This window comes from Frieseomelitta varia, unplaced genomic scaffold (assembly GCF_011392965.1).
Source record: "Frieseomelitta varia isolate USP_RPSP 00005682 unplaced genomic scaffold, Fvar_1.2 scaffold_405, whole genome shotgun sequence".
Lineage (NCBI taxonomy): Eukaryota > Metazoa > Arthropoda > Insecta > Hymenoptera > Apidae > Frieseomelitta > Frieseomelitta varia.
In genome coordinates, this window is record NW_025110152.1 from 224,226 (window position 1) to 241,183 (window position 16,958).

Consider the following 16,958-nt stretch of genomic DNA (forward strand, 5'->3'; position numbering starts at 1 on the left):
TTTTTTTTTTTTGTTGGAATTTGTAAGCAGTAACTCGGGGAACGTGAGAAGTATTATAAAATGAACACACGGATCGACAGAAATATAAAAATGTGTAACATTTTTTTGCACCTTTAAATCTTACTTCACACCACTTCGATCGTTGTGTGTCAGAGTAATTTTAAAACCTAAAATATCCAATAAGTGTATATATTATAAAAGTGTATATATTTTATTTACGGTAGAATTTTGTTTGATTATCTGAACTCTCACACGTGATGGGGAGAAGTACGTGGATATACAAACAAACGAATAAATAAATTCACACAATGAATAAATTCACATAAACGGAGTTCTACCGTATAGACGCTGTCTGAGAGAGTTAATTCTTAAATAAAATTGTTTAGTTACAAATATTGGTAATAATTTGTACCGGATTGCTAAAATTTCGTGCATTTAATTCCGTGTATTTAATATTTCACGTTGTAATATCTTTCTGACGAAGATTACTTTCTAACAAAATTGAATCAAATTAATCTTCATCCAAAACTCAACGATAAATAAAGTCTAACTTGTTCTTAATGTTCGTATCATATAGAAGTTCTCATTCAGGATATTTGTTTTCTTTTACCTGTTTCAATATTACATACTTGGACGATCGAAAAATCCAGCTTTCGGTGTAACTTCGCTGTAATTCGTAAATCCGATTGTGACGTGATCCGCGTCTCGACCGCGAAACGAAACGAAACGAAACGACGAATTTTACAGAAAGCAAAGTTAATCAGTTTGTCTCCTATAATAGCTTCGAATGGCAATTACCGCCGCTGTTTCGTGATTTATCATATGACGAATGGGAGGAACGACAGAATATTCACCGCAGCGCCGATATCAGGGGGCACGTATCGTCGCCGAACGTAATAATAAATTTTAGGCTCGGGCCTCGAAAACTGAGCCTCGAAGTTTCACCCTCCCTCCTCCCTCCCTTCGATCATTTATCACCCGTTTTCGGCCTGCCGAGCAAAATTTCGCAAAATTGCGAAGTAATGTATTCCACCGAAGTAACAGCATCTGGTATAATGCGATTTGTTAAAGGGTGAGTAGCGGCTAGGGGATAGGGTGGTGAGGAGGTTGGGGGAGGGGTTGCGTCAACGTTGCCCGATGTTAATCAATTTTCCACTGGAAATTTCGGTTTGGAGAAATAACGACGGTAATTTCGCACTCTTTCAACGCTCCCCCACCGTTTCAACCCTCCACCGGTTAATTACGCGAATAAACTAGCTTAATTTCTCTTTGAATCCCTCTTTGATTGTGAGAGAAAGTTTCTGTTTCGATGGATTATGGTTAACCCTCGTCACGTCGGTTGTCGCGCAATATTTATAATCTGGCCTTTGCCTGCTCGGTATAATTTTCACTCTGTTTTGATTAACACTTAACTCGATTGTTATTTACATATCGATTGGTATTTAGATTTTCATTTTGTTTCGTTAACTTGATGCAATGATATTTGTCTTTAATCGTTCGAAAATGAGAAGTATCAGTTGGTGTAAAATTCATTTTAAATTGAAAACGGGAGAAAAAAATGTGTTATTGTTAGAAGAAAATCCGTACGTAATTTAGCTCTATTTAGTTTTTTTAAAGCTGGTTTAAAATTCATTTTTTTCTTTTTTTTTTTTTTTTTACCATTAGTATAATGCAATTTACACGATTTGTAGTATTTTAACAAGGTGAAAATGGAGAGTCAGATGGATTCCGAATATTCGAAATTGAAACTAAAATTGGGGAAATTTGAAATTCAGATTGACACTTGAACTTTTGAATTTTAATATCGACGTTTTTTGTTTTTTCGTTTAATGAAACTCGTACGTGCGTGTAATCAATTGTCAATTAGTCTAATCTCCGTTGAATCGACGCTGAATCTTTAAAAGAAAAAACGTGTAAATGACTAAAAGACGTAGGATACTTTAACTAATGAATAAATCATTTCAAACATTAATTTCTCTCGGTTGATGATTTTTTTTTCGTCAGAAATGTATTATTCTTAGCAAGTTTCTTCTTTTTCCAGCCAAGGAGGATCCGCTGGTGACAGCAGCAATTCAAGGCATTCCAGAGGAGGCCGCGAAAAGAGGAGTGTTCCCAGAAGACGTTCTTCGTGCAAGGTTCCTCAAGGTAATTATACACTCACCGATTTTTCTTCATTACCCCGTCGAAATTTTACATCCCATTAAAGACAGCAGCGCTAAGAAAAATATTCTTCACCTTGCATTCAATCCTCGTGCACTTTTTTTTTTTTTTTTTTTGAGTCGAGTTTTTAATCCTTTTAAAAATATTAAATGTCACAAAAATGTTGACAGTTTTGATAGTTAACACGTCTTAGGAATTTTTCGCATTCTTTTTTTTTTTTTTAATTTCATGTTCAATAGCCCAGCCTTTCGAAGATTTTGAAACATTCATAAAGATATAAGAAATATTTACGATCGTTATGTTTTTTTTTTGGAATTTCTTTTATCCCGTCCTCGGACATTTTCCTTCAAAATTTTAATCGCGAGTTTTAAAAATTTTGATTACTTCGGATATCTTTAATTTCAACAGCGTTTTATTTTGTTATTCAGTTTCTATTTTATCTTTATTCCATTCTTAATTCTATCTTCTCTCAATACCTTTAAAATTTTCTTCTCGTGATTTCTCTTCCGAAATTTCGTTCCTTCGAATCCCTTTAATCTTCAATTTTTGCCTCTTTATTGTCACAATCTTTTTAGAATTCCCCTCCTTCTCTTCAAATTTCATTTTTATTGTATTTTATCAACCACGGCAGAATCTCTAAACAATTCTCACCCTTCGTTTTTTCCAAACGTTTCACCTTCCTCGAAGCATTCTATACTTTAAAACATTCGATTAGCTATGTTTCACCCGTGTTCCCACAAGAAATCGAACTTGCGAGACCTTCTATCTGAAATCGATAAGGAAATTGAATTCTCTTTATTCCTTTTTATTTCAATGGGTTTTCGAGATGGCCGGTCGGTCGGCCGGTTATAAAGTTTATAATAAAACGTTATCGGAGGGCTGCAGAAATTTATGACGTGGAAACTGGTTTCAGGTGGAACAAGTGGCCCGACGATTGGCCATGGTACCCGAGGAAGGTGCTTCGCTGCCTATCTATTTTCTTAGTTACCTTCAGAGCTATTTGATCATCAAAAACGCCAATCCCATACCTCAGTACGAAATCGAGGACAAACCCATCGATGTGAACAAACTGAACACGTACGACATCCTTCATCGGGCCAGGTAAATGCTTCTTTCGATTTTAGCTTTGATTTATCGCACGTTGTTCTAAAGTCAGATTTATCCTTTTCTTACGACACAATATTTACTTTTTGTTTTTTAAATACGCGTTTATATTATTTGTTTTTTTTTGTTATTATTTATATTATTTCTTTTCTTTTTTTGTTACTTTAAATATTGGTCATTTTGTCATTTGTGGTGTTATTTGATGTTGTGATATCGGTCAGTTTCATCATTTGGTTATTTAAAATGTGTCGTTTTTAAATTATTCTTCAAATTAAAATTTTAATCGTTTACTTAATTTTCGAAATAATAAATAAATACTCCAAGTATACTGCAGAAATATTACTTCATTATTCGTCAGATCATTCATCTTCGTCATGTTGAATTTCTATTGAAAAAAATTGCCAAAAAGAATCATTCGAATTATTATTTAAAAATTACTAAAATTTACTCTATATAAACATTGGATACCTTCGATATGAAAAGTTACAGCACACCGACTAGTATATAAAAAGAATACAGGCTGCCATTAAAAAAAAAAAAAAAAAACAAATCAATAATTTTAAAATTTTTCAAAAATAGAAAAATTTCCAGTGTTACTTTGTCAAAGAAATATATATTTCCCGCAACAGCAGCGAACGAAGCAGATATTTAAACGATACTATTTAACCGATCCGCTCTCTGTGACAGCAAAGGATTAATCATCGTCGAAACAAATTAAAACAGTCTCTCCCTCCCACCACCACCTACCCTCCGTCTCACCAACACAGAATCGCAATTACCAGATGCGTGTGGAATATAATTGGGAAAATCAGGTCGCGTCTGCTAATTAGTGGATGAAAGGCTGGCTTCTGGAAGGAACGAGCAAACCTGACCAAACAGGGAAATTAATTTTCCGGCCCGCGTTTATCGACACCGGGTTCCCGTTGTTTCTTATGGGCGGCAGCGCGATTTGATGACGGTATTGTCGTCGGTTCTTTGTTCACCGACACGTTCCAGGCTTTGTTACACCCTTTACCACCCTTTGGCCACGGGGTGAAACGTGGCAATCGATGGTCGAACGCCGATATCCAGATTTCACCGTTGTTCTCATTCGTCTCTCTCTTTCTCTCTCTCTCTCCTTCTCTCTCTCTCTCTCTCTCTCTGCGTCTTTTTTTCCCCCTTCCACTGCGACATAGTTCTTTCGCGCGATTGTCACATCATTTCGTTGATTTCATTTGGCGATTATTTTTGCTCATCACAAACGAGATTGAGTATCGAAACAATCATCGAATGTTGTTGTTAGCGAAAGGGGGGAGGAGAGGAAAGATTTCTTCTTAAATATATATTTTATATATTTCTGTATTAAAATTATATATTTCTCTATTAATATTTTATATATATTTCTCTATTAATTCCGTGAATTAATCGTATAATTAATTTTGAATTCTACGAGGCTGCAGCTGCTATTAAAAAAAAGGATAAATTTAAACGAGTGAAAGTTGATTAGGGAAAATCTTGCGTTCTTAACCTCTTGCGGCTGAAATGACGTGCCACGCACGTCGAGAATTTTTTCTCCCAAAATTGCAATATTTTCTCAGTTATAAATATATTTAAATATAACCCAAGCAAAACAAATGGATAAGACAAAAAGTGATATTATTACTTCTCAATAATTTATATCCTAGCGATGTCACATCGACGAGTTTCAAAAGAAGAAGAAAGCGACGAATCATTGTATACGGGTTCGGTCGCTCGTTATGGTCCGCGCAATCAGTTGCCATCGCAAAGGGTTAAGGATCAGGAGAACAGACACCGTTCATTGAGAAATTCTTGGATCAGGGAATAATATCACAAAATTGTTTCGCAACAATCCAAACAAATGTATCGAACCCGATGAGATTTGTTGAACGTTTATTCACGAGAAAGCTTTAAATATCGAAACGTTTATTCTCGAGAAAGCTTTAAATATCGCATCGAGTGTTTAACCTCTACAGGGCTACGGCTGCAACAACCTCCAATATCTCTCCTTTCTCTTCGAAACTTCATTCAAATTATGCCAGAACTTTCCAATTAAATTTCCCGGTGAAATTTTTCACTCGCCGGCCGAAACGAACGAGCCTCAACCTAATTAAAAAAAACGAGCAACCCCTGCTTCTGCGAACTAATTCACAGAATTCCTATTAATTATGCAAGGAGGATAAACGCGGCGTTCCTTTTAGGAAAATTCGTTAATCTTGAAAACGGTCGAAACTTTATCTTTCTCTGCCTCCGGTGGTTTCTTTTCTCCTCTTTCTTCTTTTCTCCTGCGACTCGAGAGGAAAAACCCTTGCTCGCGTTATCAGCATTAAGGCAGCTCGTTTACCTTGGCGCTGCAACGTCATGCCGCGTTGCAGCGACATTAACAGCGTGCACATGCGAGTAAATTAGAATCGCCGCGAACGATACGAGCCCGCTGGTGCTGTTGGCGGTTTCCACACGGTTCTCGCTACCTTTATGCCGGATAATTTTTAACGCTGCAGCGTCGAAATTTGGTAAAGGGACGCATGCAACGACGAAGGTCCACGTAATTACGGGTGTCCCTGAATTTGCGATGCAAACGCGTTAGTTAGTTACGGCCATTTAAGGCGCAATTAATGATAAATGAAATTTATTTAATATTCTTGGCTTTCTTGACGTTGGTTTCTTTTTCCAACGAGTTTTATTCAGAGAGTCCCGAGATTTTTCAGTTGCTAGTTCCGCGTGTTTTGTTCTTCAGTTAGTTGTACGTTTGGCGAATTGAAAATGGAATTTTTCCTTTCCACTGATTTTTATAGAAAAAGTCGTGAGAATATTTTTAAAGTCGAGAGAATATTTTTAGTCTCAGAAGTCTAGAATTACTTTGATAGTAATTTTCACTGACAATTCTCTCATTCTAAGAGTACGTGACCCAAGTAATGTAATCCTAAATTATTATCATTAACATGACATTTAACGTCCAGTTGACTTTTGTCTCTTACGGTTTCCTTTTCAATCTTCTGCGCGTTAGCAAGTTGTTCTCTTCCTACGTCGTGATTGACCTTCAATTCAATAAGCCGAAGTTAAAAATGCAAAATCAAACTCCGCCAGACCGAATGATTTGCTCAAACTACTTGAGCGACTTGTATTTATTGTAAGACGGGAGAGATCACGAGTGGAGTCGAAGCGAAGAAAGAAACGAGAGAATAAAAGGGAGCAAAGGAAAGACAGGGTTATTAACAAATTCATCGAACGAAAGAAACAGTAAGTCAAACAGTAAATGACGCGAGAAGAAGGCACCAAAAAAAAAAAAAAAAAAAAAAAAAAANGGGGGGGGGGGGCGGAGAGAATCGGATGGAAGTATTAAAAAATGCAAGTGCCACATCTAGCCAGCTGAAACACGACCGTTTGCCGTGACGCTTATTACGTCGAAAAAGTAACAGCGCGCATAAAGAAGCGGACGGATAAAACGCGGCCGCAAAATATGCGTATCATAGATACGTGGCTCGTTTTCAACGAACGATGGGAAATAGGAACTGTGAATTTCGCGCGTTGGACCTACGTCCTCGCTACATCCAGTCCGAGCGATGCGGCGAACGGGGGTAGAGGGAAAAATATGGCCGCGCAAATACGTTGCGAGTTTTGCGTGCATACTGGTCGGTGGATACAAATTCCGTGGAATTCCCGCCGGTGAAAAACAGGGCCTGAATGGCGGAAATTCTGTGCCCGGAATTGTTCTAGTAATTAAGGGGTTGGCGGGGGATAGGGGAGGAAAATGAACGAGGTCGAAGCGCCGGTTAATTGTATCGCGGAGACTTAGAATTTTGGCTAGTCGTTGTCTTTAAGCCGCGAGCGTCACTCTCAGTTTTTCTCAAAGTTTTTCGTACTTTTCAAGCACGTATTTAATTTTTCGTTTTCCTTTATTTGATTTTAGTATGAACGAATGTATCTCTTTATTTCAGCTTTTCGGCCTAGAAATAGACCTCAGACATTGTTCTTTACATTTTGTTTTCCGTTTTTTAATTGGGCTTGGTTGTCAAATTTTCCCTTATTACTTTTCCCTTACGTCTAGTATTGCATGCTTTGACCTAACTTTATACTATAGATATAGGCTAATTAGACTAATAGAGAATGATATTTGCACACTGCCTCTACAATATTTCTCTTTGGTGCTTTAGTTTGGTGCTTCACTTTAGTTGTGTCTTATTTGATTTTAGTAGGAAATAAACGGAATTGTACTCGTTAATTGTATCATGGATTGGTTGGTTGTTGAGCGAATTAGAATTTTAAAAGTGCAAGCGTGTGTTTCTTTAATTTAACTGCTTCAAGTTTTACCTCGAAATTGCTCGATTTTTCTTTCATTAAGCGTTACGGATGTATGTACGTATGTCGTTTGGAGTGTTTGAAAACGAACGAGCTTGAAGTTGTTTGATTGTGTCATGAACTTGGAATTTAGGATAGTTGTTGAATGATCGTGAGTTTGGTTATTCTAATTCTCCACTAATCTTTTTATATTTTATCATCTAGAATATTTGTATCCTGATATTCTTCAAAGAGAGATCCTTCTGGCCTTTAGTTTACTTGTTTCTATTTATAGTTAGAATCGTAAAATCTCAGCATTTAAAGGACGAGAATTGATTGGATTAATCTTTCTTCGGAAGGATCGAAAATGTTTTCTAAATGTGTAATTGAAACGATGAATTTTCGCGATTTTGGTGATCAAGAGCCGCGTAATCTCGTGAATTATAGGATCCGTTTCCCGTGGAAGGGCAAGGGCGCGAAGCTCTATAACACCAATTTCTCGGTTAGATTCTTGCAAACAATAGGATCGTATATCACGGTCGCATGGCTGACGGTGTCTCATACTTAGGATCATAATTGGACCGCCGATGAACTCAATTAAGTAGAATGTATGAGTGGACCCCTTTAACGAGCTTTTCTACCCGACGTAACCCATCCCTCCGTTACCTATAAACCAATTTAACCGTCGAATAGCTAGCTTAAAATTATCCTCACCGATTGAAAAGTCATAGAAATCACATTTTTCGAAAGAAATTTTTTATACTTCTACGTGCTCCGTTACTCGGATCTAAGTATTTTCTAAAAAAATTCAAAAATGGACTCTTTTTGGACTTTATAAAACGACACTTGGAATAAATTTTGAAGTGAATTAAATTAAATTTCAATTAAGTTTGAAGTAAATTTAAACCAATGAAGATTGAAATCAATAAAATTTCCCTCCAAGATAAAACATTAAATTTATAAAATGACAGAAAAATATATAATAGGAATAAATTTTATAATTGTCGATAGGAAAAAAATTTGTTGTCATGATGATTTTTCATAACAAAAAATTATTCAATTATGAAATGGAAATATTCTTATTTTTATAAATAATATTAGTATAAAGAAATTTATTAGAATTTTTAAATTTATATTAGAAAATAATTATTAATAATTAAAAAAAATATAAGTATAATAGATTATAAAGATGAAATTGAATAATATAAAATTCTAATTATTTTTGTAGAATTTTTTATAATATTTAATAATCTAATTATTAAAATTATTGAAAATTCATAAATAATTCATTTTATTATAAAATTATCAATTATTAATAATAAAATTATACAAATATATATAAAAAAAATTAAATTTTATTTATTTATATAATTAAATTTAAAAATTAATAAACTTCCGTCTCAAAAGAAAAAAAAAATGAATCCACGCCATTTTAAAGAAACACTATGTTGCCAATAAAAATGAGAAAATTCCATAATAAATTCGATAAATTGAAACTTACGCCTAAAAAATGTCGTTCTCGACCCTCCAACGTCCCTCAGATTTATCAGTCAATCAATTAAATTACTCTCTTTATCTGTCGCCAAAAAGCAGGGTTTCTCGCGCGCCATCCCTCTGGGCTTCATAAATATCTTTCATCCAGATTCCGAAAGCCGGAAGGCACTCTAATATCCACCGTGCGCGGCCATGGTTACAGCTAAAATCGTTTGTCCGAACCTTCCTCCTCCAGCGATCGGTTTTCATCGCACGCTCGGGCTCGTTTCCGCTGAGAAATCGCCCAGCCCATAAAACTGTCCGTGGCAACAACCGCTCCGGTTTCGTTCACGATTTCACGCGAGATCTGTCTCCTTTGTTTCGGCGGATCAGCCCGTAATTGACCGGTCCATTATGCAGGTCGATTAGACAATCGTTCGAGTCGCCGCGAATGTTTGACCTTTTCTTCTTTTTTTTTCTTTTTCAAATTCTTTCGCCGCCATTTTGCAGAATGTTGTAACGGGGGAAGTTGTTGCTTTTGATTTCGTTAAAATTCTCACCCTCATTCTCCTTGGCTTTCTTTCGGGATTTTCGTGCATTGTGTAGATGATCGTTGTTTTGTACATCGAAGCCCTTTTGTTTCTTTTCTTTTTTTTTTTTTTTTTCTAGAGAGGGAGATAGAACCGGTTGAAAGGGTTGTTTCGAGGGAATTGTTTCAGTAGCGTGGACTCGTGCTGCGTCAGACTCGACGCGTCAGCTTTATTACACGTTCTCACTACTTGCTTAAGACCTTGGATTAAATACTTTGCACTTTGTGATTTCGGTCATGTTCCAGGAGAATTTGATAATCTGTTGTTTATTGTTTTCACGCCAATTTCGTTGAAATGGAACGTCCGTCGCGTTGTACTCGGTTTTTTTTTCTCTGTCGCAGTCTTTGAATCTTTATGCAGGGATTGTGTCCTTGGTTTGACAAGCGAAAAAAATTGGGAACGGAAAATTACGCATATCCGTTAACTATCGTATCCGTTTTTTCTCTCAAGTTCTCGATGGAAAATATTACGAAACTGACGTTCTCGAAATTCTCAAAGGTTTCACTACAGAAATGGATTATTTACAAAATAATAAATTGAAACAAAATAATAAGTTGAAATTATAAATGAATATAGACAATAATAAATAAGTATAAATTTTGGGCTGATTGTCTCTCGAATTGAGTGAATTATTTTTGAATCGTTTGAAATTAAATTTCAAACATGTCGAAATGTGTACCATTAGTATCTAATGGCAACAATGGAAATAAACTGTAAAGAGTAAAAGTTTTACGAATCGAAGAGCGATTGGATATTTTTTTGGGCAGGAGAGATTGGCAGTGTTTGGGGGAAGAATCGAGGAGAATTTCATCAAAGTTGTGTTGCGAGGAAATATTCAAACACGCGGCCACGAAGGTATCCTCGAAAAGAATCGCAACAAGATGAGAAACTCATCGGAGAAACTCGTCGCGGAGACACTTGAAGTTTTTCCGCGAAAAACATTTGTATCGTGAAATGTTTCTTGTGGATTTGCCTCGACTTCCGGTTTTTGCTGGCGGAAGTTTCAACGTCCTCGGAAGACACACACACATACACATTTTCAACTACTGTTTCTTTATCTCTTTCTTTTTTCCTTGAGACAGGAAATTACTCAATTTACAAATTCTTTATCGCAAAGAACAAGAGAAAATTTTTGAAATTTGTGACAAGGAATAGGTATATATTTTATTTTGAAGTGTGCCATTTATTGTTGTAATTTGGATGTACGAGCCTCTTGGAAGATCTAAACTGATCGATTCTCAATTTCATCTCATTGGTCAAAAGGATCAATAACTCATTTGCATGGATTTATTGAAACATATACGACAAGAGTATAAGCTCTAAGATAAATATACGTATATTATTAAATATATTTAAATATGTATAATTGTATACTGTTATACAAATATACATAAAACAATAAACGTACACAAATAAAAGTAAATTATTTAATAATGTGCATTACTATAAGTGGCTATGTGCTATATATTTAATTACAGATTTAAATATATTTAATAATATAGTATAACGCATTAAATTATATAAATATATAAAAATTATATAGTATAATTATAATTAAATTTATTATAATTTTATTATAATTAAATTATAATTAAATTATGTAATAAATTATATAATATATTATAATTAAATTATAATTAAATTATGTAGTAAATTATATAATATATTATAATTAAATAATATATAAATTGTATAAATGCATTAAATTATATAAATAAAATTATATAGTACAATGCATTAAATTATATATTATATAAATTATATAAATGCGTTAAATATATAAAAATTATTAAATACCTACGTCTAAATAAAATAAACCCACCGTGCAGATAATTCTGTTTCTCGTTGTTGTCGTTGTATCGAGTGAATTTCATCCAATAATCCATTATTCTATCAACGATTGAAAATTTTTCTCGCGAAGCACTTTTATGTACCCGACGATCGGAAACACGATTACTCGTTGTTTGAACCAGGCTGGATTAAAACCTCGAAATGACCATCCCCACCGGAGGAGCCATTTCGCGTTCCAGGAAAATTAAAATCGACTCGACGACAGTTCAAATATTTCCTCGAAATGGGATCGGAGAACTTGCAAGCGGGATTAAAGTTTCGCAGCATTTGGACAGGGCTTCGGTTTAAGGTTTGTCCCCCCCCCCGCCACCTCGAACGAACCCAGGCGAAATTAAAATTAGCAAAGTTCAAACGGCCAGTCGGGGAATTCTCGCGCCGCGGTATCGAACGGAATTCAATTAGACACGCGGCAATGACTTCTCTCGCTTTCGATTCTGCTGGTTCAAGGGTTAATCGGTGTGATTGACTGACCTGGTGGTAGTTTTGGAAACTTTTTCCATTTTCCTTTCTTTTTTTAAGTTTTCGAACGAGTAACAGGTGAAGAAAAACAGAGAAACAAACAGATTTTTGTGTTTGTTTAGTAATTAAATTTGTTTCTATTCGCTTTATTATTTTTATTTTGTTCAAATTCACTTCTACTGTTTTACATTACTTTTTATTTATTTATTTTATTCTGCTTTGAATTTAATAATTGAACAAACTAAAGATTTTTAATATAAACGAAAGAGAGGAAGAATAGGCGTGAATTAGAAAAAGAGGGATTTTATAAAAGTTTCACAAAAAGTAAGAAATGGAACAAGTTACGAAAGATGATGGATTGTTACGGTGAAACGAATCGATGGTAAATAAAATTATCTGCATAGAAAATAGTGAAACAAACAGTATCGTCGTGTCTTTAAAATTTTGGTGAGATTAAAGCCATCGAGTTCAAAGTTTGACAGAGCTTACTCTTGCAACTTACGTAATAAGTAGGAAAAATTAGCTTGCAGCCGTCGTTATGCAAATGAAGATCTCAAAAAGTCGCCGGAACTAGATGAAAGAAATTAAGGAAACGAGGTACAGTGAAACGAAGTTGGACCCTCCTACGCGAACGAACTAATATTATCAGTGCTGTTTCACAAATGACACAGGTCGCTGTTATTATTTAACTTTCTTACATATAATGGTAACAAGTTTCGCGATTTTATTAAAATGAGCAAAACCGAATTGCTGCAAGCCACCTATTGCTGTTCCTGTCTAACATAAAATTGCAGGCTGCCAAGAAGTTATTAACAATTAAAGTGTAAGATGGAATTATTTAATTGCTTTGTAAATTAATGTAAATGTAAAAGTATGTACAGATATGTTTACAAATTTTGGAGAAAGTTAAGAATACAAAAATGCATGATGTAAATAAAGAAGAAGTCACGTTTCACAGTGATTTCAATTAGATGTATCTTTTACGCCATTTAGCAGGAAAAGTTTTTTTTTTGGAAAGTAGCTCGATGAAACGAACAAATATTTTTTGAATCTTCATAGTTAAAAAAGATACATAGAGGTCACAATAAATTATCTTAGAATATATATTATCACAGGTCGCAATAAATTATTAAAAATACATGTTATCACAGGTTACGAAATTATTCAGGGTATTCAAGACAAAAGATTACAATAAATACCGTAGATATGTTAATCAAAGTCTCTCTAATCTGTCTTTGAATCTTTTCAAACTTGGTCACTCATTGTTATTGGCATAAAAGTCGATTACAAAAAGATGAACGTGTTTGCAATAAATATAACGAGAGTCTCAGCATTTGTTAAATTATTACTCTTAAATTAAGAAGATTTTTCAAATATAAATACTGGAATTTGAACGTGAGTCTGCTTCTTCCGAAGAAGATCATCGTAAAAAGAATTATCTCTCGCTTGCTGAGTCAGATCGCGCGAAAACCACGCCATCGCGTCCACCCCTTAAAAACACGAGAATTTCAGCGGCGAATGGCCGTCGATAAAAAGAAGTGGCCATCAAATATTAAACTTTAATGCGTTTCCACTTCTCACATCGCCACCATCCTCTGTTTCATCGTACGTGGACCACGCAGGTGGCCTCTCGTTGAAATATTCACGTTCCTACTCTGTGTGTACTTTGTGCCCTACACGTACACGGGATGCAACTTTATTCAAGTTAAAAACAGTTGGAGCAACGAAGAAGATTTCGAGAAAAGTAGCTTCTCACCGTGACGAATGATTTTTGTTCGAATCTTCATCTTTTGAATTTGAAACAGAACAGATTCACTATGGTAAGGATTTGTAGATGTATCGGCTTTGGTTATCGTATGTACGTTTAATTACTAAAATTCATTACGTTGTTAAGTAAAGTTGTTACTTGGTTTACTCGTGTCTCGCGTTTGCACGTGACAGTGTGATTATTTCACGTAGCAAGTAAATTGTTGGTGTCACGCAATAATTAGTTAGGAAGAAGTTTTGAGGATATATCGGGGAGACTGAAACTTTCTTATTTGAAGAAACTTTGGAGGAATTCATTCGTCGAGATAATTTTTGAAGAAGAGAATGCTGTAAATTTCAATTTTAATTTTAAATACCGTGACAATAAATAAACACGATAATAAAACGATAATATATTTTACATATTTAAAGTAGAAAGAAAACACGATAATAATAAATATAAATGTAACGTAATAAAATCTACAAGACAAAATGCATTTATGCAAAATATAATATTCACGTATAAACACGTATATACACTTTACACAGTACAAAGAAATATATTTATTTAGTAGAAATTAATCGAATGAGGTAGAATATCGAATTCAGTTCCAGAGCTTAAAACAAACACATATTTTGTTCGTAATTTATCAGTAGCACGTGTGAACGTTCATGTGCAGCTAGTTTACGTGTATGTTCGCGTGTACTTGCGCTCTTGTTCGTACTCGTACGTGTCCAACTGGTCAGTCACGTACGTTCGTCGGAAAAACCATCGGAAATGAAAGTTTAACGTCCTACGAAGAGCATTGGATGCTGCTACTTCCGATATTCTTTCCTCTATTTTTGTCCCTCGCAAGATGGTCGTTCCCCTTTTTTTACGAATCGAAGGAGCATGCGTCGCAATAATTTCGTTTTTCTCTTTTCGGAGAAAATTTCGGACAGGTCCCTGGAACTTAAATTTAGGTTGATGTTTGAGAATCGAACTGAAAATTTAGTACTGAGAGTTTAGATGGACATCATTGGACACCATTGAGAAAATGCAGATTTTACGTTCATCTCATTTTGGAGTTTTTAATTTCGATTGAATTCTATTACTCCGTAGATCTCTGTCAGGAGGAATATAAAAATAAAAATTAAATTTTTGTAATGCAATATTTATTATAATACTTCGCGATGTCACTGGGATGTGTTAAACGTTGAAATTTGAAAATTAGATGAGAGTTAAAATTGGGGATGTCACCAGCAAGTTAGGAATATTACGTGTTAGGATCAATTGAATAAAACAATTAGGTGAAAAAAGCACTCAGTTCTATTGTGCATGATGTAATAAATACTACTGTATATTGTACATGATATTTAAAGATTGGCGAATGAGATAATGAAAATTTGGGAAAATCAACGATTGAAAATGTTAGACGTTGGAATTGATTGAACGATAAAGTTGAATGTTAAAACTATTCAATCGTTGGGTACAATAGTTAAGAGTACAAACCATTAGTTTCGAGATTTGAAAATTGATGCACGTCAGAATCTGGAGCATTGGCGATTGACAGTTGTGATGATTAATAGTTGAAATATTAAAATCGATTTCAAATAAAGAAAAAAACGACTGATAACTGACGTGAATCTGCGAATAATCATTCAGATTTAAAAAATTCGTCAACGTCGTCGCTTGTAAATTAGAAATTCGAAATTTTTCTTTGACATTTTCTGTTTTTTTTTTTTTTTTTTTTTTTTAAAAAAAATTTTTNAAGCTAGTAGGTCTTGGTGTGGGATGTTGGTTTCTTTTGTTTGATCGATTGTTGCTTCTTTGACTAAGGAGTCGGCTTGTTCGTTTCCTTCGATTCCTTAGTGTGACGGGTTCCAGGTGATTATTATATGTTTGTGGTCGTTAGTAAGTTCCGAACGGTTGTTATTGTCGCAAACCATGGAGTTTTCGAGCAATTTATATACGTATGTATATCTTGAGTCGTCGAGTCACAAAACAAAAATTTGCGTCTGTTGCACGAAACGTAACAATTGAAGAAGCTTCGATTTTGTGTTCAATTAAATTCGCGTTAAATCTTTTCGAACGAAGGCGTCAGGGAGGAGGTGTGCGAAGCAAGCTGATCGAAAGTTGGAACCAATGTCAACCATTTCCCGGACAATTTCGGGAAATAGCCGGCGCTATAGTATAGTGTAATAGCTCGAAATTTCTCAAGAGAGACGATTGCAACCCCCCCGGTTTTCCCACTTGTGCGCTTTTATGTTTATGACTCGTTCGTTGATCGGTCGACAGGTAATTCGGATGAAATTCGAAAGCACCCCCTGGCCACATTATCGGATATCAGGCACCGATTTTCAACCGCTTTTCGCAAAACTGCTTTTTATCTCTTTTATTTTATTGTAATATCGCCGCTCCCCCTCTCCGTCTATTCTTCGTTCGATCGATTGGATTTCACAAATGAAATTATTACGCGCACGCGACAGTAGTCATTCCGGGTATTAAATCGTTTGCGCTGATGTTTTTCCCTTTTTTTTTTTTAATAAATTCAACAAATTACGTGAAATTGGATGAAAAAATTCGTACAGGATTGTCGAATGAAATATGAATGTAATATATTAATAATATAATAGTAATAATATAATAATAATATAATAATATAATATAATATAATAATAATATAATAATATAATATAATATAATAATAATATAATAATATAATATAATATAATAATAATATAATATAATATAGTAATAATATAATAATATAATATAATATAATAATAACAATAAATAATATAGTAATAAAAATACACCTATAATGTTAATAATGTTAATACACCTATAAATGTATAATATATTACATTTATTAAATTGAATGTGCGATTTAGAAATTGTATTATCTACCAAACGCGATACCAAATAAAATTTTTATTAAAAATGAAATGTCCATTCTGAGTTTAACCGATCTGTAATAAAATAAATTGTTCGAAAAACGTTGAAGTATTAAAAATTTTTGAGCGAAACTGTGAAAATTTGACGAAGCAAATGCCAACGATTGTGAAATCTCTGATTTGTTTTTTTTCTTCTTCAGGTATTGGCTCGATCGCGGTGATTTCAAGATGACCCTTCGTTACATGAATTTGCTGAAAGGCGCGCCAAAGTCCATCGCCAGAGACTGGATGAACGAAACTAGGATTCTTCTGGAGACTCAACAGGCGGTGGACACGCTGTTGGCGTACGCTGGTGCTATAGGTCTAGTGTTCCTTGGCGCTGGAGATTCGAAGGTCAGTCAAAACGATTAGAGCGAAATAATA

At 34.6% G+C, this 16,958-nt stretch overlaps 1 protein-coding gene across 1 annotated transcript in view; it reads left to right on the forward strand.

The window, feature by feature from the left end:
- Positions 1–16,958, forward strand: part of LOC122531550 (MICOS complex subunit Mic60-like) — a 50,083-nt gene extending 33,125 nt beyond the window's left edge. Inside the window, exons 4-6 of the mRNA XM_043659569.1 lie at positions 2,042–2,145; positions 3,074–3,261; positions 16,736–16,958. Of these exons, the coding sequence (XP_043515504.1) occupies positions 2,042–2,145; positions 3,074–3,261; positions 16,736–16,946 (503 nt within the window). The 3' untranslated portion in view covers positions 16,947–16,958. The remainder of the gene's footprint in view (positions 1–2,041; positions 2,146–3,073; positions 3,262–16,735) is intronic.